Source organism: Tasmannia lanceolata, unplaced genomic scaffold, assembly GCF_043159265.1.
Source record: "Tasmannia lanceolata isolate RefF3 unplaced genomic scaffold, GAP_Taslan_0.1 ptg000015l, whole genome shotgun sequence".
NCBI classification, from domain to species: domain Eukaryota; kingdom Viridiplantae; phylum Streptophyta; class Magnoliopsida; order Canellales; family Winteraceae; genus Tasmannia; species Tasmannia lanceolata.
In genome coordinates, this window is record NW_027518692.1 from 42840964 (window position 1) to 42866784 (window position 25821).

The 25821-nt window shown below is 38.0% G+C and overlaps 2 protein-coding genes across 4 annotated transcripts; one reads left to right on the forward strand and one right to left on the reverse strand.

The window, feature by feature from the left end:
- Nucleotides 1-2808: 2808 nt before the first annotated feature.
- LOC143846664 (flotillin-like protein 4) lies at nucleotides 2809-5256 on the forward strand. Its single transcript, XM_077355156.1, has 3 exons — nucleotides 2809-3348; nucleotides 3528-4093; nucleotides 4706-5256. Exons 1-3 carry the CDS (start codon nucleotides 2814-2816, stop codon nucleotides 5207-5209), a joined length of 1605 nt encoding a protein of 534 aa, XP_077211271.1. The 5' UTR covers nucleotides 2809-2813; the 3' UTR covers nucleotides 5210-5256.
- A 5234-nt stretch (nucleotides 5257-10490) lies between these two features.
- LOC143847395 (putative leucine-rich repeat receptor-like protein kinase At5g49770) lies at nucleotides 10491-19114 on the reverse strand. Of its 3 annotated transcripts, none has more exons than XM_077356208.1 (8): nucleotides 17940-19114; nucleotides 16563-16683; nucleotides 16146-16381; nucleotides 15390-15516; nucleotides 15226-15297; nucleotides 14831-15017; nucleotides 12910-13042; nucleotides 10491-10949 (listed from the first exon to the last, which is right to left on the reverse strand). In XM_077356208.1, exons 1-8 carry the CDS (start codon nucleotides 17994-17996, stop codon nucleotides 10686-10688), a joined length of 1197 nt encoding a protein of 398 aa, XP_077212323.1. In that variant the 5' UTR covers nucleotides 17997-19114; the 3' UTR covers nucleotides 10491-10685. The 3 variants fall into 3 exon arrangements, with proteins under 3 accessions (XP_077212323.1, XP_077212324.1, XP_077212325.1); XM_077356209.1 differs by having other exon boundaries at nucleotides 16466-16683; nucleotides 17940-19107; XM_077356210.1 differs by having other exon boundaries at nucleotides 16466-16683; nucleotides 18150-19106.
- Nucleotides 19115-25821: the final 6707 nt, after the last annotated feature.

Genomic DNA, 25821 nt, shown 5'->3' on the forward strand with positions numbered 1-25821 from the left:
GAGAGCAAATAAAATCTACATGTTCTCAAGGGGAGTTTCACCGATCTTCAATGGAGTTTTACAAAAGGCAATAGAGTTTCAGCACTTGGCATGGGGAAGAAGTAGGTAAAAAAAGGTGAATAGGATTGGTGAAATGTCTTGGGATCCGTTTCTTATCTTGGTGGAGGGAAAAAAGCAAGTAAAGGGCATTCTTGTCTTAAAACATGCCTTGAAATCTGTTTCACCCCTTTCTCATAATTTAGCAACACAACTCTTTTTTCATAATTTCAGTTAAAAGTCCCATTTTTTTTATCATTTTCCCAAAAAAAAAAATGATGAACCAACCCTATTCAATTATTTAGTTGGGGACCTTCAGCCTCTATAGTTTATGATGCTATCCCCCTAATTAGTCAGTCAAATCAATTCCCTCTTAAATCATCGATTGAAATTTTTTTTACAATAAATAATTGAGAAAACGGTTCCTACACATATGCGTAGAGAGTTCTCTACACACTAGCTTAAAATACAGTGTGGGCCGACATTGTTTGGGTGATCCAAGCCATCCATTTTAAAGGCCCTCACATAGATAGGGTGTCTACAAAAAATAAGATCCATAGGATCATCCCAACCCTACGATTTGTGGAGGTAAAATGGATGTCTTTAAACCTTCACAAATTAGTCCATTTTTTGCCTCCACAGTTTGAATGGTTAGGATGATCCTATGGATCTGATTTTTTGTGCACACCCTATCTATGTGAGGGCTTTAAAAATGAATGGTTTGGATCACCCAAATAATGTGGCCCCCACTGTATTTTAAGCTAGTGTGTAGATAACTTATCTACACATATGTGTAGGAACCGTTTTCTCTAAATAATTTTCCATAAGAAATATTTTTGTTGTAATCCGAACAGTCCCTGTGGGAATTTTTTGGAAAAGTTTGCAAACGAAAAATATTGCTAAAATTTCTACTTTACATAGACATGAAGAAAAGATAATTCCAACCGACACTAATCAATTTTTACTGAGAGTGGTTTTCAATTTGTTATGAAATCCATCTAAATTAACTTTATTATCATTTAATTTGCACGAAAATAATGAGAGGATCGTTTGGATAATATGCTATTTTTAGGGACTAATAAGCATCTATTTTGCCAAGTAAGGACTAATCGGCAAAAATCCCAAAAAAAGAAAAGAAAGAAAAGGGATTTGCCATTCAAGTTAAGAATTTTAAGACACAAGGGATTATAGAGAAGACTTCAAACTCTTTTTAATTTTTTCTCTGCATTTTGTACATTGGCTTCATGTTTATTTATGCACAATTGAAGGATTACACAGTACAATAGCTGCTGACAAATCTTTGCACATCTCCAAATATAGCAAGTCAGAAGAGTGGATTTCCTGAAATCTCTGTATAATTTTATGGTAAAATAAGTATGTCTCCAAATGTGGCAAGAGAGGATAGCAACTGTCCTGAAATCTCCACATGATTCTTTGTTGTAATGAGCATGCCTCCAGATAAAAGGCTGGAAAACATTGCAGGATTTTATGATAAGGTGACGCATATCTTTTGGCTTATATGTGAAACGAATGTTGAACTTGGTGCTGCCATGTGGCAAATGGAGGTTCCTCCTTTCTTGTCATGTAGTGGGCCTTCTATAAAAGGTTCTATAAACATTGACATTGTAATCGAATTTAGATGGCAGTTTAAATCAAGAATAAAAATTTTAGGGGTTGCTTGGGGAGTGAATGGCCTTATTATCTTCATCTTTTCTGGAGTTTAGTCTCTAACAATGTTTGCTGGCGAGTAGGGAATGGAGATTGGCTTTTGGTTTAGTCGGATAGATTAATTTTTCCTATACTCTAATCGGTTAGATTAGTTTCCTATTTTGTTTTGGATTTTCTAACGAGAGAATTAAGGATGCAACTCGGGCCTGTTGGGTCGGGTTGAGGCCAACCCTTTCCCAACCCAAGATAGCATTCCCTCAGCCCTAACCTGACATGACCCGACCCGAGCCTTTGGTCAATGATATTCAACCCTAATTCAACCCACCTCTAAATCTCTCAACCCTAACCTGACCTGTCTAAACACCCCCGCCCCCTCCCCGCCTTTTTTTGTTTTCCAAATTGAGTCCGGTTAGCCTAGGGTAATACCAAAAAAACAAACAAACATAACCCTAACAAACATAGCCTTAAAAGATTTTTAAAACCACAGTAAAATTAAAGGACATATTCGGGTTCAAGTAGTGTCGGGATGTCCACAGCCCCAACCGTAACCCAACTTGAAATTAAATCGGGTTGGGAAAAGCCAACCCAATTTAATTAAGTCGGGATGTCCACGGCCCCAACTGTAACCCAACCCGAAATTAAAAGCGGGTTGGGAAAAGCCAACCCCAACACGAGGAAACACCAACCCAAGCCAAGCCAAAATCTAGTTGAACCCGTCTGGTTTGGGTTGAGCCCGATCCAAGTTGCACCCCTAAATGAGAATGACTCAAGTTGGACGTGTAAATTTCCTTCCTAGTTTTTCATTTTGGGCTGCTTATTTTGGTGTAGTTAAATATGAACTTTTGAATATCTTTTACTTTTAGAAGTATGCAGAGGAGGGATTTCCCTAGAATCGGTTTTGTGCACGATGGGCCATGAGCCTAAAATGTAGGAGATTTGTTTCCCTTTTTAAAACGGAATTTCTCTCCTTCCATATCTACTACATGAAAAGAAAGAGATGGGATTTCTAGGAACATAATTAGAAGTAAATTTAGTTATCGGTTTAAATTTTGACTTTTCCGCTTTGTTTAATTGGGAATTCTTGCCGAAATTGGTCTTTGAATTTTGAAATGAAACGGTTCCTCCAAATCCCTACAAATTTGCAAAAACCACAACAAACAAGATATGTTCTCTCCCTTCTAAGAAACCCCTTCTTTATAATAATCCCCCAACTTTTCTTCTCCTTCACATCCTCACATCCCCTTTTATTCTTCTCTCTCTCTCATCTTGCAACCATGGTGTGGTTCTACAAAGTAGCAAAGGCAAGTGAGTACCTAGTGATCACTGGTTACAATATTAAGGAAATAAAGCTAGCCAAGAAAGCATGGATCCTCCCTGGGCAATCCTACACCATCATTGACATCTCCCCCGTAAATTACACATTCGAGGTCCAAGCGATGAGCGCCGAGAAGCTCCCTTTCCTTCTCCCCGCTGTCTTCACCATCGGCCCGCGAGCTGAGGACCCTGAAAGCCTCCTCAAATACGCCAAGCTCATGTCCTCCCATGACAAGCTCTCCAACCACGTAAACGAGCTCGTTCAAGGTGTAATTGAAGGCGAGACCCGTGTCCTCGCTGCATCCATGACCATGGAAGAAAATTTCAAAGGTACGTACTAGGAGATCTCATGTATTCTAACATGCCCCCCTTAAATGTACGTGGATTGGGAAATCGACATACGCTTGATTACAATAAAATTTCCCAAAACAAATTAAATTAAACATTTGATGCACACCGTCGAATCTTCGGATGTAACACGCTGATGAAGATTTCACATATCCTAACAGGTACCAAAGAATTTAAACAAGAAGTTTTTGGGAAAGTTCAGCTCGAATTGAACCAATTCGGCTTGTTGATTTATAACGCAAATGTTAAGCAACTTGTGGACGTTAGAGGCCATGAATACTTTTCGTATTTGGGGCAGAAGACCCAGATGGAGGCTGCGAACCAAGCCAGGGTGGATGTGGCCGAGGCCAAGATGAAAGGGGAGATTGGGTCTAAGCTTAGGGAGGGGCAGACGGCACAGAATGCTTCGAAGATTGATGCGGAGACGAAGATTTTCTCGACAAAAAGGCAAGGGGAGGGGACGAAGGAGGAGATTAAGGTGAAATCTGAAGTGAAGATTTTTGAGAACCAGAGGGAGGCTGATGTGGCAGAGGCAAATGCTGAGTTGGCGACGAAGAAGGCTTCGTGGGCCCAACATGCACAGATGGCGGAGGTTGAGGCGGCAAAGGCGGTGGCGATTAGAGAGGCTGAGTTGCAAAGGGAGGTGGAGAGGAGGAATGCTTTAACTCAAACTGAGAAGCTCAAGGCTGAGTTCCTTAGTAAGGCTAGCGTTGAGTATGAGACCAGGGTATGTATGATTTTGCTATTTTATCATTTGATATTGTTATTTCCACCCCTTTTTGCTTGTTTCTTATTAAAGAAGATAGCATTGCCACCATTTTTGTTTTTCCTACTTCATGCCAAAGGCCCTTAGTTTTAGAACAAAGTGGTCTCTAGACCACATTCAAAACGGAAATTGAAATTTACATTCTTAGAATATAATCTAACATATATAGAAATGGTTTTGAGATTAAATATGATTATTTGTAAATAAGGTACCCTGAGAGAGATGGATCCCGCTGCCAAAAATCACTTTTGTCGGCATTCATCCAAATAATCCCCTAATCTTTGAAATTCTTTTGAAACAAAAAAACAGATGCAAGAGGCAAATTGGGTCTGTCTACCTATAAAACATAAAACTTAGGAATTTTTTTATTTGCTATCTAACAAGCAGGAGAACATTTCTTTATGCATATAGTATAGAAGGATACATAGATGATATGGATAATAGCCTCCAAAGAGGCCTTAATCTTCAATTTGTAAATGTCATTAGCTTAAAATAACTTTATTTGTAAATAAGACCCTTTTTTGTTTGTATCCAAATATTCCCTTAATATTTAAAAATTATTTTAAAAAACAGGTGCAAGAGGCAAATTGGGAGCTCTATAAGAAGCAAAAGGTGGCTGAGGCGGAGCTCTATCAGAAGGAGAAGGAGGCGGAAGCCCGCCCAGTGGCCGCAGAGGCAGCCCTTTTCACTCGTCAACAAGCGGCATTAGGGGAGCTTTACGCGAAGCAAAAGGAGGCGGAGGGACTAGTGGCCCTCGCTCAGGCACAAGGCGTCTATGTTAGCACATTGCTCAAGGCCTTAGATGGAAATTATGCAAACTTGAGGGATTACTTAATGATCAATGGGGGATTGTTTCAAGAGATGGCTAAGATAAATGCTAGGGCCATACAAGGATTACAACCAAAGATTAGTGTTTGGACTAATGGCAATGGCGGCGAGGTTGCGGGTGGTGGTATGAATGAGGTAGCGGGTGTGTATAAGATGTTACCACCATTACTTAAGACCGTGCACGAGCAGACAGGGATGTTGCCTCCGGCGTGGATGGGCAAGCTAGAGGATTCATCAGAAGTTTTATGATTCATCAGCTAATTTTTTTGATTCAGTAGGAGTTAATTAGATGTTTAGTAGGATAGTTACTTTCTTTCTATATTTTAGTTTGTCTCTTGATTTAGAAGACCTAAAGGCTAAAGGGTAGAAATTTTATCTGTATCTTTTCTATATTTGTTGTTGCATAAGAATATTTTCCTTAGTTGCTATTTTAGTTGGTTTTTATTTAGAGTTTCTGTTTTCAGTGGGTTGGACCTATGAGGACACCATTTTTCTAATCTAAAACCATTACTTGAAATTTGTATTGGAAAAGAAATTTTTCTTTCACTAGATCCAAACACACTAAAACACCCAATACCTTGGATCTAGGGAAAAGAAATTTATGTAACATCTCTTGAAAAAATATTCCATGAAAAATAAAACTTCAGGGTCTCGTAGATTTGTAGCCTTCCGCGGAAAGACCAAGAAAAAAAGAATTTTTTGATTTCGGAAAACAATTCAACGGAAAACAATGAAAATTTTATTTTCCTTGGAAAAAATTTTAATTTTTTTTTCCTGTAATCCAAACATCCTAAACTAATAGCACCAAGTGTGACCAATTTGGACCAAAGTACCGAGATAGAGTAGTGGCTGTTTGGGATGGTTTGTATCACGTTTTGATATAGACTATTCATCCGTGAGTCTTAGGTCCTATTTACACAGGTTGAATTTTGGGAAAAAGTTGTCCACTAATAGTGTCTGCCTAGGAAATTTATGGGTCAAATCAGTCACTTGTATATGCCTAATCTAATCACAAATAAATAACTAATGCTTATAAATTAAAAGTTAATCTTGAATGCATACAAGAATCTAGCCTAATTGGTTAGATTAGTGCCTAATTGTTAATGAACTATTCTAAATAAAGAAATTTTTTATTATTTAAAATCCCTAATCAACACCCCTCTCTCTCTCTCTCAAGTTCCTTTCTTCCAGATCAGCTGCCTCTTCTCTATTGCCAATCCAGCAGCATCTAAGGCTTTAGGAATTAGGATATGGATCTAAATCATATCCAACGGATTCAGTATTTGTGCCTAATTACTGTACAATTAAATTCAGACCTTTTAGATCCTGTCATTGATTAGGGATGAGATAGTTCCGCGAAGCTTGTGTTATGTTAATGAAATGACGCACGGATGGCTTTCGTTTCGATCTCACGTCTGCCCTCGATGAAAAAGACCAAAATGCCCTCAATTTGGACTTCCATAATTTTTTGGGAAAATGAGAAAAATAATGGGACTTTCAATTGAAATTATGAAAAAGGGTAGTGTTGGCTAAATTCTGTAAAAGGGGTGAAACGGATCCCAAGACAAGTTTTAAGACAAGAATGCCCTTTACTTGCTTTTCCCTCCACCAAGGTAAGAAACGGATCCCATGACATTTCACAAACCTTATTCACCTTTTTAACCTTCTTCTTTCCCTTGCCAAGTGCTGAAACTCCATTGCCTTTTGTAAAACTCCATTGAAACTCCATTGCCTTTTGTAAAACTCCATTAAAACTCCATTGAAGACCGGTGAAACTCCCCTTGAGAACATGTAGATTTTATTGGGTCTCTTTATTTTCTTTGGCTATGAAACCTAGGGTTCTTTGGTAGATCCATTGTCATACATTTGCTTAGGTTTAACATGTTCTTTACAATGCTATGGTGTATTGTCATCATCTCTCTATCTCTCTCTCGCCCTCTATGTTTCTGTTTAGAGTAAAACCCGGTTGAAACTCATGTCTATATACAATCAGAACCATTATTTAAATTTGTAGAACGAATATTTAGTTCTCGGAACCACTGTTGATATGTGAGAATCAGTATTTAGTCCTCGCAACAACTAAGTAGTGGTTCTGAATGTGGAAATACACTGACGTCCCTATGTAGAAGATCAAAACCACTATTTAAACACTTAGATAATCTATTTATACTGTCCTAACCACTATGTAGACCTCTGAACTGCTATATAGTGGTTCCGAGAGTATAAATAGTGAGAATAAAAAGTTATGCAGTCAAAACCACTATAAAAATTGAGAATGAGTGTATAAATAGGGGTTTAAACACTCAGAACCACTAATTATACCTATGAACCACTATTTACTACTATGTAATAGTTTCGAGGTATTAATAATGGTTCCAAGGTATAAATAGTAGTTCACACATTATAAGAGTATTTCATTGGGTGTCAAAGTTGTCATGAATTTATGAACAATGGTTTAAATAGTTGTCTAAACACTCAGATCTTATGGTGGTTCATAGTTTAGAAGGCCTAATACTTGTTTCGAGAGTATATATTGTGAGAATAAAAAAGTTATACAATCAAAATCACTATAAAAAAGTGATAGGAGTTTAAACACTCAGAACTCCTAATTATACCTAGGAACCACTATTTACCACTATGTAGTGGTTCCGAGGTATAAATATTGGTTCATACGTTCTAACAGTATTTCATTAGGTCTCAAAGTTGTCATGAATTTATAAACAGTGGTTTACACTCAGAACCACATTTAGATGAAATGAACAACAATTAAATCCTTCCAAGCACTAATTGTGATTTCAAGATTCCTGGGAACCACAATTATAATTAAAACCACTATAAAAAGTGAGAATGAGTCTATACATAGTGGTTTAAACACTCAGAACCACTAATTAGACAGTGAGAACAACTATTTATACCTCGAAACCACTATTTAACACTATGTAGTAGTTTCGAGGTATAAATAGTGGTTCCAAGGTATAAATAGTGGTTCATACATTCTAATAGTATTTCATTAGATCCATTATCCTTTTCGGAGTGCCTTTTTGGATCTTAGTTTATGAGTTCGGGTCACAATCTATTTTGAATTGAATGGGACCATCCATCAAAGTGTCCTAAGTCCGACTTATATTGTATATAGTTAGCGCTTAGAATTAGGGATCAAGAGAAAGTCGAAAGAAACTCGAGAGGATGGACAATTTTTATCCAAACAAAAATACAGAACATGAAATGTTGTTTGAAGTTTTGAGTATGTTTTCCATAGGCTGATCCTCGCCCTTCAATCTACAAAGGTTTCCATAATCCGAATTTCATCTATGGATTGGAGGGCTAGGATCACCTTATGGAAATGATTTTTTGGGCACAACCTATTTGCATTGTGGCCCATCTAATGGACGGTTTGGATCATCCTATGGTGTGACCCGTACTGTACTTTTTGAAAAATGCTAGAGTATTTGGGTTTACACCATATAAAAACTCTTTCTCATGAATAAACAAGAGGGCTTCCCTACCACCAAGTCAAAAGCCAAGCATATTTATGTAATTGAACATAATTTCTAGAAGGACACTGATAAATTCACCCTGTATTTTTTAAAATGGAATGTACAACCCATACCATAGGATGATCCAAACCGCCCAATTGATGGGCCACAACATAAATATGTTGAGCCCCAAAAATTATTTCCATAGATGATCCCAACCGTCCGATCTATAGAAGTTTCCATAATCTGAGTCCCTTTTTAGATTGGATGGTTAGAATCATCCTATGGAAATGATTTTTGGGGCACAACCTATGTACATTGTGGCACATCAATTGGGCGGTTTGGATCATCCTATGGTATGGGCTGTATAGTCAATTTTGAAAAATATGGGCTGAATTCATCCTAGAAGGGGGCTGTACAATGGAGTTTTACCAAAGGCAATGAACTTTCAACACTTGGCGTGGGGAAGAAGGTAAAAATGGTGAATAGGGTTTGTGAAATGCATTGGGATCCATTTCTCAAAAAGGTGGAGGGAAAAGCAAGTAAAGGGCATTCTTGTCTTAAAACATGCCTTGGGATGTGTTTCATCCCTTTCTCAGAATCTAGCCAACGCAACCATTTTTTCATAATTTCAGTTAAAAGTCCCATATTTTTAATCATTTTCCCTTAAATTTTTGTGGGCATTATTGCTTTGGAAGAAAACCCAAAAGACAATGCACTTGTGCTGTTAACAGGTAAAAACCTTCAATCTTATTTTAGTTTAATTTTTGAAAAATCTATGAAGATATCTGAGCTGATCTTAGGGTTGATATTAGAAATAAATAAATTTACCAAAAAATTTAAAACTTTCCAAATACTCATCACGAAAGGATTATATTTCAATTTTCATAGTTAGGTATTATTTTCTTTATTTCAAAGTAATCTTCCATGCTTAGAGAAGTATTTATGGCTTGACTAATTATATACGTAGAGATTGATGTCCGTTTGAGTTGGTTTGGTGCCTAACACCTCCAAATCTTGTATGAGCACGAATCATTCTAAGAACATATGCCACACATTCTATAGGGCCAAACATAGGTTTTATTTAGGTCTAAGGACCTTACGTAATTCACATTTTTTCCAGCTGCGATAATTTACAAGTAAAAACTTTAATTAAAAAACCTTGTAAAATTAAGGTTAAGCCTGTTCTTATTTTTCTCTCTCTCTCTCTCTCTCTCTCTCTCTCTCTCTCTCTCTCTCTCTCTCTCTCACACACACACACACACAGGTGAGGGCCTGTTGAGGCTTCCACGCAAAAGCAAAGATCCCACATAGGAAAAGTGGAAGGATGTGGATGTGCTTATAACGGCTTGGGCACCCTCGCCTTAGTGGCTAGCTTTTAAGAGTGAGTTCTACCCGGGTCCCGAAAACAGGGCCCGCCTAGGTATGGGACTGGGTGAGACCCAGCCCGGTATGTGAAAGGTTTAAATGGCGTTGCCTAACGTGTTCTAATCAGCTTTGGGGCTTTTGATGTATTGGTTAAGTACCTAACTCTCTCTCTCTCTCTCTCTCTCTCATCATCTCTCTCTTCCTCTCTCTCCCCCCTCTTTTCTTCACCACTAGCTTTTAAGGGTGAGTTCTACCTGGGTCCCAGCAGCTGCAGCTTTGATTTTGTTCTCTGCAGTCCCAATCCTATCCTGACCATTTTAAAGTGGCTATATCATGTGGTACACGAGTGTCCATGTATTTTACATGAAAGGCTGGAGCTGCACTTTTGATTTTGTTCCCTGCAGTCCCAAGCCTATCCTGACTTTACTGATCATGAATTAAAGGTGGTTTGTTTTCTCATGTTACGAAAAGTGGCTGATCATCCACTCTGTAAGCTGGGGTTGAGGAGATTTCTTGCCTATCTTAAAAACACTCGTACGGGGAAAATTTCAGGATGATGCTCAAAAAACCAGATTACACGCTAGGTTTTTATAACTCAAAAAACTTAATCAAGGGCTTGACTATGTTTAGAACTTTTAATTCTTGGATCTAATGCTTATGGATTGAATGAAATATGCATGTATGTATTTCAAACAAACACCACCACCAATCTTTCAATGATATATGCCCAAAAATAATGCTATACAACATGGTTTTTCAATTTTCATACAGTATGGGAAAAAATGAAAAAATACACCAGCTGATCTTTTATACACTTAAAAAGCAGCTGAATCTCTACTCCACAGTACAAAAAAATTCATGCACAAAGAACATATTCTCACTCATCTTAATGCAGTAAATAGATGGCTTCCAAGAGTCACAATTGGGGTGCCTTCGCCCATGACCGTTGTCAAGCTCATTTCTTTCTCAAGTATCCGGTCAAGCTCTGCGACCACGTAATTCATGAATGGGCGTCTTTCACTAGATGGGTTCACACACCGGACTGCCAGCTGTATGAACTCTTTCATTCCTTCGATTGTGAAACCGGTGCTTAATCTACGATCGATAATCACCGCAATGTCACTTGTGTCCCGATAGTTTTGTACCTTTACAAGAACAGCCAGTAAAAATGGTTTTCATTCAGCTAATAGCACTTCGAGAATCTAAAACTCTTCCACGGTAATTATCTTGAAAAGAAACTAAAGTTCTAAACAGTACTGGTATAAATGAATTCATATAAATGTCTATTATATCATGATACATTGATATATTGCCCATGAGATCCTTCCCAGTCATCCAAACAGCGGTGTCAAGTTAGTAGAATGTCTGAGCCAATATAAATAGTGCTCACTCTCTTTGACACTTGGGTGGTAGAGAGCTCAGTTTCAAAAACTCCGCCGTGTCATCATCAACTTACCCGAATCAACTCCTTTTTACCTTGGCCGCGTTCCTGTTGGAGTCCTCATTTTGTCCTTCAAAGTCGTCAATCAAAACTCCGTTAACTCTCCTTAGTTATGACCGCGCTGACCGAGTACTCGGCCGCATCAACCGAGTACTCGGCCACGTCGGGTTGACTAAGATTTGCTTTGGCCACGTTTTGAAATGCTGGTAGAGAGTGTAATGCATATTTAAACGGATAGTATAATTTCAGTTGGTAACCAAGACCTTACCAAATTCGATCATTGCATGTTAGACTCATCATTTACTTGACCAAATGTATATTATTCAATTGATAACATCTAAGTTATCAATATCACACATCCATCATTTGACTCTCCACCAACTTCCCATACGAAGATGACATTATTTTTATAAGAAATGAGAAATAGCGGTAATAACTCGAGCTCATGAAGCTGATGTTAGCTGATTTTGAAGAAAGAAACAACATGGAAAGTGAGAGTCAGGTCAGGTGATTAATGAGAGAACAAATTTCTGCTTGTTTGTATGAGAATTGCCTTAGATGGTCACTTTCAGATGAATCTGCTCGATAGGCATGTCAGTGCCAGACACAGAAAAAAAATGTAACTTAAACAATGACACATGGTGGTGTGGAAAGTAGAAAGAAATGTCAGATGCAGTAATCCATGGAAAGTCAGCACACAAACGTGTCATTCTCGTTATAAGATAACACATAAACTTATTGTGTAAATAATAGTTCATAGTTTCATAAAATCATAAAAAAGAAGTTATTTCAATTCACAACTATTAAATAGCATAAAAATGTAAGATAAAATGGGGTTTCTTATAATGTGAGTTGATGTGTCTCCAACACACCTGCTGCTCAAGGGTATATGACAAGTAGAATTTTATAAAATGGATACCTTAGTTACAGTTCTGGCTCCTACGAAGTGAACCCTAGAACATATCATATCTGACTAGGTAACCACTTCTATTCAAAACAGCCACAATTAGACAGGACACGATGCCATTGGATAAAAGGGAAAAAATTAATGTTTTGGCTTGTGACTTCAATTGCACAAAGAATATATATATATATATATATATATATATATATATATATATATAGAGAGAGAGAGAGAGAGAGAGAGAGAGAGAGAGAGATAGAGAGAGATAGAGAGAGAGAGAGAGAGAGAGAGAGAGAGAGAGAGAGAGAGAGAGAGAGAGAGAGATTATATGATGGGTGGGCGTGAAAACACGTGAAGTCATTTTTTTTTATGATCCAAACCGTTCATCTATTTGGGCACAACATAAATAGGGTGTGTCCCAAAAATAATTTCCATAGGATGATCCTAACCTTCCGATCTGAACCGATCTGAAAATGGAGATTTCCAAAAATCATTTATGGAATCTTCTACAGATCGGAGGGTTAGGATCATCCAAAGAACGGTTGTGCCCAAACAGATGAACGGTTTGGATCATCGAAAAAAGTGGGCCGTACCTACTTTTTTCAGACTTCACGTGTTTTCACGGCCACCCATCATATAAATTCTCTCTCTCTCTCTCTCTCTCTCTATATATATATATATATATATATATATATATATATTAATTATGCAGAAAACATCCTAATTGCATTTGTCAGCATAGTATAAAAGAATTCAATACCCAGTCGACCACGCGTTGATCAGATTCTGAAAATTGTGATCCTGCAGCTTCTCGTCCACTTACTAGCTCCAAAAGGAACACCCCAAAGCTATATACATCACTCTTCTCTGAGAATCTTCCAAAGCCTCTTACCCTACAGCAGTTAAGATGATATGTAAACAGAACATCAGAAAATTGGAGTGATGGTAAAAGAGTTTGTTGGAAGAGATCCCACTCGAGTAGTACATTATAATGGTAATATAGGTGGTAACAGTCTATTTTCTTCATAAAAGAACTTCGGATTGTTATTCTGAATTTGACTTGTCAAATTGATGAGCTTTTGTTTAGTATTTTGACTATAATGAAATGCTTAAAATATCAAAATTTTAATAAATTTTTTATATAATTTTTGCCAATGAACCTATAAATTTCTAAATTAACATTCCATAACCATGGTTTTAAATTTCGGTTTCTGACTCAGCTGAAACCGGAATTTTGGCCGAAATTTTGTACAAATATTCAAAATTTTAGTATTTTGGGCCACAATTTGGTAAAAAAAAAAAAAAGCATTTTATGGAAATTTCGGCCGAAAATTCTGAAATTGTTAAATTTCGGGAATTTCAATTTCGGTCTTGACCGAAATCCGAAATTTCAGACCGAAATTTCAGACTTTGGTCGAAATTTAAAACCATGTCCATAACTACAAAAAAAATGATTACTAGATGTCTTATATGAGAAATCCTATCATAGCATTATAGTATGCAAGCATAATTACAAAAGATAATTTGATAATATGCTCTATAGCATATAATATCATCTGATACTTAACAAGTTAACAATCTATACTTTGGTAATTTGTATTTTTATAATGCTCTTAGTTAGTCCGAGTTAGCATGTGTGAGACAGGTCGAAGTCATGACCAAGTAACTCACAAGTCAAACTTAACAAGTTCCAAACAAGTCTCTAACCTAGTCATCTAGAGAACTAATGTTGTCATTTCTTGAGAAGGTGAACATTACTCCGTTGTAGAGTGGCAAGGGAGGTGTGGGGTATGCTTCTTAACAAGTTTGGAATCAATTGGGTTTACGCTGAAACAATCATGGAGCACTTGCAGTGTTGGTCACTGGTCTCTTGGAAGAAGAAAGGGAAAATCTTGTGGAATGTCTCCTTATTAGCTACTTTCTGGGTCTTATGGAAGGAGAGAAATGCAAGGATATTTAAGGGTTATGCTAGAGGGGCTAACTTCCTCTTCATCAAGGTGTTAGCTCTGACTATTTCATGGGTGAAATCACTTACAAATTTTGCATTTGTCTCGGTGCATGATTTGTTGGAAGGTAGGCGTGAGATTTGCATGAGCATGGAAAGCAAATCAAAGACGGTACAAAAATAGAAATCCCCGCCTACAGGATTCTTAAAGCTCAACTTTGATGGTTCTAGCTTTGGAAAACCGAGGCAGGCCGGTATAAGAGGGCTACTTAGAAATGATCAAGGAGAGGTTGTTTGGACCTTTTTGGGCCCTATCGGGGTTGCGGATGCCTCGGAAACAGAGGTAAGAGCTGTGCATCAAGGAATTAAATTCTTGGCTTCAAAAGGAATCAATAAAGTCGTGGTTGAGGGTGACGCCTTGAACGTCAATAGATGGTTTAGAGGCCCTCAAAAGAATCCCTGGAGGTTCGATAGATACTTTGATGAAATATTTGACTGTTCCAAAAGATTGACTTTATCTTTTAAGCATATCCGGAGATTGGCCAATGAGGTGGCGAATAACTTGGCAAGGTTGGGGGTATCGAAAGAAGCATTGACCCTCTTTGATTCTCTACCGGCATGAAGTTATCTTCTTGTATAGTACTCTTTGTAATGCTTTTCTTCTCTTTTGTAATCTGACCATCTCGGTCTTTTCAATAAAATTGGCGATCATTCAAAAAACAAAGGTGAACATTACTCCGGGTCAAGGAAGATATCATGAGCCACCATTTGAGAAGAAGGACCTGCAGTATCAATTCTAGAAAGTAAATTTCTGAGTCCTGCATCTGCAACTTTAGCTATGAAGTTTTCATCTACAAGGACATTTTCTGTTGTGAATTCCTTATGTACCAGAGGAGGGTTCAGTACATGAAGGTGAGCCAAACCTGCATAAGAAAAAAGGGAACAAAAAACCTGTGTCAGGAAAGGCAGAGAGCATTGCTTTGAGCCCTTTTACATCCAGGAAGAAGAGACTAGAGAGCTTAAAGTCTTATGAAAATTGAAAGACAGTAGCACCATATATATTTTAACACATTTTGTCTAAGGAAATATCAATACCAGGAAACCACAAATGATGATTTTCCATATGATCACCTTTAGCTGCTCCTAGAGCTATTGAAAGCCTATGCTTGAATTCGAGCTTTTCACCAGAGAGTTGACTTGCACCTAGAAAAGAAAAAACAAAATTCTCGATAACTAATGTGCTCAGAACTTGAGATTCAGAGTGGTAAAATGATTATAAATGGATGTGCAATTACCATATATGTGACTGGAAACACTTCCATTGGGTATATACTCATAAACAAGCATTTGTTGGCCATTTTCTTGGCAGTATCCCAGAAGGCTCACCACATGCCGATGCCGAATAGATGAGAGATAGCATACCTGATGGGAAATATTGACTTATTCAGTGTATACAAAAGATGTAATTAAGAAAAGGAATGCACTAAAATGACTATGTTTACCCCAAAATTTTCAAATAGATTCTTAGCTACAGTTATACTTTCTTTTAGGCTCGGTTTCTTTTGTTTTACACCCAATTTCCACTAAACAAATGGGTGTAAAATTTGTTTTACGTCCAATTTACTTTGAAAGAAACGGAGCTTTAGGAATTACTTGTGCACACGTGTGTGAGCATCATTTATACTGTCTCATTAGGTTTAGCTCTAGAGCCATTTAATCGGCACACTATCCAAGCCGTGTGTATCTAAGAATAAATCCAGAACAATAAAATTCATTAAGCTTCATAGAAAATTGGAAAGATAAGAAAAAACAATTAAGTATCTCAAAAGGAGAACAAAGATTATAGAGAAACATTTTAACAACTTTTTCATAGGATCTGTCACCCACTAGAAGGCCTTACAAAGAAGTCAGGACACCTATTCTTTCAACCATGTTGGGGTCAAAGCTGTAAGCATGCACATGCCCATTGCTTCCATAACCGATTTGTTGAACCCAAAGAAAGTAATTTGACTCATTTTATATGATAATTTGCAGCGTAAAGGCGTCATTACCTCTTTGATAAATTCTTGACTAGGTGCCGCAGGGCGTTTTTTAATAGCCACAATCATTCCATCATGAAGCAGACCCTTGTACACTTCTCCAAATTTTCCTACTCCAATCAGATTAACATCACTGAAATTCTTTGTAGCCACGCTTAGTTCTTCCAGTACAAAATGTCTGGCTTCACGTTGATTGGGTGAAAGAGGGGCACCTCCCCTTCGAGATAATTCAGTGCCAACATTTAGTCCTGCTCCAAATTGTAAGGAAAACCACAACCATTAGTTTCTTTATACACGCAGTCCTTGAATTTCATAAGGGAAAGAATCCCTACCTCGAAGAGATGGATCAGAAGAACTAGTCTCAGAATTTCTTGTAATGCTTCTATTATAAAATAGACAGAACCATACAAATAGAACTATTATGCCCACCAATGTGATAGCTCCCGCAACACCTCCAATTAATGCCGCGAGAGATTTTGACATTTGGTACAAGCTTAACTTCAGTGATGCAGAATGGGAGTCCAAGAGTGCATGTTCCTAAACATTGAACCTGAAGTATAAAAGGACATAATTCAATGTAACCAGAATCACCAACTAAAAACTAGGAAAAGAAGATATATCATATATGTCACATATGTATCACAGGCAAGAACAGGTGAGAAGAAACAACCAGCATCATATTTTAAGATTTTAAGGTCCTGTTCATTTGAGATTATGCCAACCGATTGTCAGTCTAAATTTGAGTCCAATAATTGGTTTAGGACTCGCAATCGGTTGGCATAATCTCAAATGAACAGGACCTAAACTGAGGATGAAATAGTATAACTGGACATAACAATTTGGGGAGGGAGGAATGGGGCTCATAGTTTCTTTGAAGTTAACACTTACTATAACCAGCTTATATTCAAAGGTTTTATAACATAACTGAAAAAAGCACTGTTTGTTGGATGAGATTCAGGCTTGACCCGAACTTTTTGGAAAGAATGGTAAATTTATATCCTGATTTCCAGACCTAATTCCGCCTGCAACTAAAACTAAGCATTCCTTTCCGATTAAACAAATCAATAATGGGTAGAATAGAACTGGTCAGTGGTTCGTGCCTCAGCTGTGCATATGCTAAAATATTGCAACTGTATCCATATCTCTGCAGTCCACAAGGTAGGGGTGCAACTCGGGTTGATTTCCGGGAAAGCGGGCTGAGCTTTTACCATAAAATTGGGTCTGATTTGGACTGACTCCAAATCAATTTTTAGCAAAAGCTTGACCCGTTGCTCCCCTACCGCAAGGTATTACACTTAACTAACAGGCTTCGGAAGCAAAGCAAACATTAGAAGATCAGTGCCAATGCCATCTAGTTCAACATCCATGGAAGTACGTAACAGGACAATGAAAATTGTACAATCATGGGAGCTCAATAAAGCAGAAACGTATTGTACAGTTACGTACGGTGCCAAATGGGAACTCTAAAGTAGATCTTGAAATGAGCAGTAGATGTTCGATGCTGCCAAGTTCATGAATACCTGGTTTTGAGTCTGTAAATGGTTCTTTTAATGAATTCTAATTGCATCCATGTATTGATACTCCAAAAAGGGGATTGATTGATAGTACATTTTTAGTTTATCTGATTGACATTGAGTTCCAAAATAAATATATCTACCAAGAAATTCAGTCTTTGCTTATCTAAATCTGAGATCCTGCTATACACTCACTAACTAACATCTACAAAGAATCGTTCAATTAAACATATTCATGTTTCGTTCTCTGTTGTCATAATATTTTCACGTTAGAGGAGTATAAATTCCATACCTGCAATCTTTTCCGGCATAAAGATTGCAGCACAATCTTAAGAAAGCTTTGCTTCATTCGAAAATCAACAACTGACTTGATCTCGTTTTATTCATGCCCACATCTAAAAATTGTCTTTGGCGGAACCAAAAAGATCTCCACCCAATAAAAAAACAATGAATGCCCATATGAAGACATGAGTTCATGGAACTGATAAGCAAAAAATATTACCAAAAACAAACAATTTCAAATCGCCAGCACAGAACCGATCTTCCTGACTGCTCAAAGGTTGCAGCTTGATCATAAGAAAGCTTAAGTTCATTGGCCGATCAACTGATTGATTCAATCAAAATTTTCCACTGATTTGCATTGCAAAAATCAAAATTCACCCATCTTCTCATTCCACATCCCTCTTGGTGGATCCAAACAAATCTCCCACCAATCAGAAAACTGAAAATTACCCACAATCTAAATCGCTTGGCAAACTTCAAGTTGAAGACAATCCCAATTGGATTAGATCAAACGACCTTCCAACTGCTTCACTGTAATTTCAAATAATCTAATCCAAATCCCTTCTATGTAACATCATCCAAATACTGACAATGCCAACAGATAGCGACCTCATGCCAACACAATCAGGGTACAAACACCAAACCACATATTCAAACCTCCAATAGCAAAACAAAAAAGAAAAAAAGAAAAAAAGAAAAACCCTTTTCTTCTTTTGATGTTTCAAAGAAAACCCATATAATTGAAAATGATGAGGAAGATGGAGAAGGGCAAAAAACACTAGGGTTTTGAAGGGAACAGAGAGAGGAAAATGAATGAAATGGGTTTTTGTTATTTTGTTTTTGTGGGTCTGTAAAGCAGTTTCAAGCGGTTGTCTGATACTGCAACTTGGAGGGTTTTGGGGGGTTTTCCTTCCTCCCTGTCCTGTCTTGGGCATCTTGGACAATAGCAGTAGAAAAATAAAGGGTTATGATAGGATTATCAGAGAACACCCCAAAAATAAAAGGAAAATTAAAAAGTAAAAGGAAAGACTATTTACTATTCAAAGCTGTGGGGTTGTTAATGGTATCATCCAGCTGTATTGACGTTGCTCCAACCGAAAATGAAAATTAAAAAAAAAAAACGGCTATTTTTCTACTCCTCCCAGTTCACTTATATCTGTAGTGGGATTTCTCATTTTTAAATTGAAAGATTCTTTTTTCTTCACTATTAAAAAACAAGAAAAAAAAAGAGTTCCAGAACCAGATGATATATAGACAACTTTCACCCAAAGTTGTGGACATTTATACCTCTTAACTTTTGTGGGAATAATTTGATGTGAAACACCATAGTATAGGGTGATTCTACTTGGCTGTTTGGATATAGGGAATTTTTTATTTATGATAAAAATAATTTTTCTTGTGTTTGGTAAACTGTTTTCTATGGATTTTTTTTCCAATAAGGATTTTTGGGTTATCAAAACTAAGGAAACCTAAGAGAGAACAGAACCCTTAAACGTCTTAGCAAAATTCAAGGCAAAACTTAACAAGCAGCCCTACTTCACCTTATTTTAGGAAACTAGGAATGCCCAAAGCAGTGTTTCAAAATACAAATGCGGGTCAAAATGCAGCCATAGACACACCTAGTCAACTCAGCATGACTCGGTTACATACTCGATTGATGCAGTTGAGTACTCAGCTGACGCGGTCATAACTTGAGAGAGTCAAAGAAGTTTTGATTGACTTTGTAGAGCAAAATAGGGACTCGGACAAGGACGCGACCAAGATAAAAGGAAGTCGACTTGGGGGAGTGCAGGACGACGTGGGAGAGTTTTAAACTATTGTTCATAGAGTCACATCTTAAGTTTCCCAAGCCCTTAATGTTTTAGCTTCAAGCACTTACTACAATTCACTACGATTTCACCTTTTTTGTTTTCAGTAACATATACAGCATTACTGAGAGAGATAAGCACAGTTTTTTTTCCCCTTACGATTTTACAGTCCCTTGAGATTTTACAGCCCTTTTTCTTTGTCCTCCCTTTGCCTGTTCCTTTTTATTCATTGTTGTCAGAGTTAGACTGTATGGCCCCAACTTGTTCACGAAAATCTCATACATTTAAAACAAAAGGGAAAGCAATTAGGTGCTTTTGATAGCTACGTCTGATTTCTCTTTCAGTCAATGTTCAGTTGGTTGTTTGGAGATCTTGAGTGTTACTGGAATGCTCTTTAGCATCTCCATATGATGTAAATGCGTTTTCTCTTTCTTGTCTATAAGTGAATCACAAAATGGGCTAGTTTTCCATGGCTGCATGAGTTAATTTGCCTAATCTTCTGCCTAATCTTCCTATTTATTAAAAAAAAATTGGAAATTCATTACTCCCTAACACCCTCCTATATTGTGTATGGTTCCCATCACCCTTCACAATGGAGATGGACAGAGAAATCCAATGGCTGTGGGTAATTAAGCTTTGGCTAAGTGCAATTAAACCCATATTTCATCTTGAAACATTCCCTTCTCTGCAACACAATTTTAAAAACTGCCCCCTATGCAACCAACAATTTGGGATGTTAGCACTGATGATTCCAGGTAGCACAAAGTTGGGCATCGGAATATCACAGCTGGGTCTCGTTAGAAACCAAACCCCAATAGCTCTACCATTAGAATATTAGAATCTCTGTATCTTTTAGACAGATTAATTGGGCCCAACTCTGTTAACCATGTGTTGCTAATAATTTAACTATTGGTGCTATTGTTTAATAAAAACTTGACCCAACTTCTTTAATTGACTTCTTTCTCTATTCAGACTTCACTTATTCTATTTTGGTGGAAACAAGGCCTGGGATTCATAAAGGAGAGAAGGCAATGCCTCCAATTCATAGTGGACACAAGGAACAAGATGGTACTTACTGGGAATGCATTTATGTTGGCTTTGGGATGTTTAGGCATCAGGATTTTATTTGCATGGTTGATTGTGGCTTCAATTGTCACGTTAGGATGTTTCGCAAAATGAGTAAAGCATGGGAGGAATGATAGAATGAAGGGCGCCCTTGCAAAAATCAGCTCCAAGGGCGCCTCCGTTGGTGGATTTTTGCATAATGAAGTGCTGAAAAAAGTGGAATGCACAAAAAAGTGAAAATGCGCCTAAAAAAGTGGAAAACGTGTTGACTTTGCAAAAATCAACCAATAGGAGTGCCCTTGGAGCTTATCTTTGCAAGTGCGCCCTTCATTCTATCATTCATCAAAGCATGGTAAATAAACAATGTGTGTTAATAAACAGGTGAAGGCTAAATTGAGAATAGAATGAGTGGATGAATGTAGAGGTGGGTTTTTTCTATTCTTTTGTCATTACTTCTCTTCGGTTCTTTTGGTTATGGATTTCATGTTAGAAATGAATTGCTTATATCTATAGATGAGAATGATGTAAGAAATTTTACTAGTAGAAGTTAGTTTTGGGTTTCATGTGATAAATGAATTGCTGTGCATATGAGAATGAGGAAAAGGAGTTTTTCTATTGGGGGTTGGCTCTGTCTTGATTTGAATGTGTTCTAAAGTTATGTTTTGGATTGCATGATAATTATGGTATATGATGGGGTTCCACGCAAAAGCATATTATCCCGCATGGGATAAAACGGGTGGATGTGGATGGGTTATAAGGGAATGAGGACCCTCCATCTAACGGCTAGCTTTTAGGGGTGAGTTATACCTGGTTAAATTCCCTACAAATGGTATCCGAGCAAAGTTGGATCAATCTTGCTGGGCAAGAACCATGGAGCGTTAAGCGTTTGCGGTGGATTCTCGTTGAGGTGGAGTTTTCCTGACGTATTTGTGGGTTTGATCCAAGCTGGCTACGAAAGGCTCAAAGACGAAGTTTGAGGTGGAGCGATTTGATGGCATGGGCAATTATGAAAGGCTCAAAGACGAAGTTTGAGGTGGAGTGATTTGATGGCATGAACAATTTTAGCCTACGGCAACAAAGAGTACAAGACTTGTTGGTTTAACAAGGGTTATACGGGGCATTGCTAGAGGTTTCACTCTAAAGCAAAATCCCATACGGGAAGTGTGAATGGATGTGGATGCCTTGAGGGCTTGGGAACCCTCATCTTAATGGCTAGGTTTTAGGGGTGAGTTCTACCCGGTTAAATTCCTTACAAATGGTATCAGAGCTGAGGGTGTGATAACCCCGGTTTGCCTCTAAGGGTGGAAAATGTCTCTCAGGGAAGATCTCAGAAACCCCAATGTAGGATCTCGTGGTTCCCACGTAGCCACCGTGTGGAGGAACGAGATTTTCAACATTGCTTCCGCGTTGAGGAGGAGATTGTTGGGGTTTCACCCTCACTCAACTCAACTCAACAAAGCCTTTGTCCCAAACTAGTTGGGGTCCCATATCGGATAAAACGGGTGGATGTGGATTGGGTTATAAGGGAATTTAAAATTCTGGATTAAACGTCCATTATCCTAGATTTCAAGTAAGAAATCCTTGTTTTAGAAATCTCTCCCCCATCCTGAGATTTCTAAAACCGAGAAACACGGGACGATCTTCTACCCTCTCGCTAGAGGTAAAGAAGGGCGAGTAATAAGAAAACGACGGACGGTCTCCTTCATCTCTCGTCTCCCATCCATGATTCTGAAGAAGTCCAAGATTCTTAGACTACGGGAAATCAGACCAACTTGGTCAGGGTGAGAGAGAATATGGTCACAAACAAGACTCAACAGCTTAAAGTACCGGTGATATATACATTAATACAGATCTAGTGGTGGAAGAAGTGAAAACAGGGTAGATACAAGTAATACTATGCGGGTCATACCAAAAGGAATGTACTACAAATACGATCGAGAATCACCGATCTCTTTGATTTCTACGGTTCGAGTTCCTTTTGAAATCCTCCTAAAATTTCTAGACGGTCAATTCTTTGTATCTGCCCCTATTTCTTCTGGAGATGAGTATTAATAGAATATTTTTTACAGAGGGGTTTGCACCCTATCCACAAGATGAAGTTTGACCATTGGACTCTCCTATCCGGTGATGTGACACCCGACAATAGGTTGTGTTCTTTGTTCGTGTGTTCGTTTTAAGTTGCTTTCCAATTCAATAATCTTTGCTTGATGGTATTTGGACCCAATGCGTCCAGGCCCATACTGGGTTGGCCTTATATTGGTTCAATTAGGCCCAAATTACAAACCTACGCTCACACCCATACTTCAAACTTTTCAATAAGGGAAGGGATACACATGCCCCCTCTAGTGTACTTGTGAATACTCTATTATACTAGAGGGGGCTGTCCCAAGTAAAAAGAAGGGGCGAATATATACACATAACCAAGTTTGGCTTGGATGTCAGACTAATGTAGACCCATAATTGGTTGGGCTTGATTGAAGAGGTTGTGGCTGCAGCTAACAACTTAGGCCTAGGCCCAATCTCTTCAATTAAAGTTCCTGACAATCAAGCATAGCCAAGTATGGGGTACAAGTTGGGCCCATCCAACGCTATCCATAGGTCCATAAATAAGCCCACAGTGAAGGTAGTTTAAGGATGGTATACAAATCTTTGCAAGAATGCAATCTAAGCAAGCAGAACAATTTCCACCAGATTTATTGTAGTGCAGTGATATCGATCCCCGTCTTCTAGTCTACAACCTGTCCAACAATACTAAACCGGTCTCTCTCTCTTCAACATGGACCGTTGGATGGCTCAACAATTAATTTGTTGAAATCTTTGAACAAGGTAGGCCCTACCCATTTTTTTTCAAAATGATATGTATGGCCCACACCATAGGATGATCCAAACCGTCCATTTGATGGGCCACAACATAAATAGGCTGTGATATTATGTAAATTTCCATAGGATGATCCCATCCCTCCGATCTAAAGAGAAACTGCATATTATGTAAACCTCTAGGGTCTGTTCAGAAAAGAAAAGGAAATGACATGGCAGAGAGAAATGAAAAGGAAAAGAAACTGCTACGAAAACAGTTGGAGTGCGCATTCAGTTGCCACAAGCCTTGGACTTATCTACTCACAGAAACTATTTGGAGATGAGGGATCGGATCAGAAAAGACAAAAATAGACGGCAACATTCATTTAATGGCCATGAAAGCTACGCACTTTGGACTTACCTATACTCACAGCTTTGAACTTATCTAAGCTAAGCTAAGCTAAGCAGTTACACTTGCACAAGCCTTGGACTTATCTACTCACAGCTTCGTTAGATTTGGGCACAATTTCGACAGAAGTCTCGGAAAGGAAAATGAAAGCCGACTATATTTCACGGATTTGAAACGGCGGAAATGGCCTTGGCACGCGAGATAAGTGGGATTCCACCTGGGACGTGCAAAATCCTAGTGCTTTCCATCTCTCGCCAACAAAATGACCATTTAAGCTCGTTTCCACGGAAAAGGCCTCCCTTTTTCCATTTCTTTTATGCTTCAAGGGCGCAACTGAACAGACCCCTATAGATTGGAGGGTTGCGATCATGCTATGGAAATGATTTTTGGGGCACAACCTATTACAATGTGGCCCATCAAATGGATGGTTTAGATCACCCTATGGTGTGGACTGTACACTTCATCTTGAAAAATATGGGTGGGCGTTGATCCCCACAAATTATCATTCCTTGACTCGCTAGATACAATGGAGTTTTGTATGGTGCCCGACTGTCAGGTCCCTTGTGGGCGGTAGCACCCTTGTTGTTTGATCCAACAGCATACCAATATTTAAGAGGTTGCTGTTGGATCAAACATGAAGGGTGGTGCTTTTGATGTACCACCAAGGGACTAGAAGGTCGGGCACCTATGCATATCAGGAAAACAAAGTATGATGTTATCGAAGAGACGATAACATAACCATGATTTACTGGTGATACCTATGCATATCAGGAAAACAAATTATTATTTAAAAACATGATTTACAAGTTTATTTTTCATTTTTTTAAAGTTAATTTTTCCAATTGATTTACTTGAGATGGCAATTAATTATTTAATGTCGTACGATCGAGTAATATTGTTATGAAGCCATTATAGACAATAATAGAGAATTGAACCTTATTTTCCTGTAGCAAATAATTCAGAAAACTCTTGCTGTTATAAGTGTTACTAAGCAAACATTATTTAAATCTATCAGATGAAAAAGCGCCCATTGGGCCTGGGCTTGCATGTTGTGGACTTACAAATTCAAGCCCAAGTCACTCAAGATATGCTGGGGCTTAAGAAGCCCATTGGGCCATAAATATATTATCTTGTTTGCTCAATGACACTTCGTATTTTGAACACCTTAACCAGTTCGTGATATGGTTCATGATAGTAAGCTAAAATCGGTGAATCATTAACATGCATGAAAGATGCAGAGTCACCTTTCAACTTCTATATTTCTAGCTCTTGTATATAATTTGTAGCTTCGACTTTTGAGAATCTACTTCTCACACCTTCTCTTTATTTAGAGATTTATATCAGGGTCTAAATGATTTTCTAAGCGCCATCAAAGTCGGTGAAAGAGTGTAAACTAGGTAGCTAATAGACCCATATTACAAATTGGGTTTGTGTAGAAGTTGTGAACCCCAAACCCAAACTTAAACAAGGGAAGAGATGAATAAGGTAACATAGGTCCATACCATGATGTATCTTGACGCTTGGCACACTAGCGTCAAGAAAATGGTCCTAGCTAGATTTATGTTATCTGGTTTGCTCAACGTCATGTCATATATGTTGCGAAAAAATATCATAAAAATATCTTGCAATATTTTCTAGGGTAAGTGTTAAAAATGAAAACATCACTATACTTTTTAAAATCTCAGGATCATTTTGAGATTTTATCGTTTTATCAAAATATCTGGATAAAAATTGTGATATATTGAAAATGTCGGAGATATTTGTGACATACGTTCATAATAGGGTTCACAATCATATGCGAGAACTGTTGAATT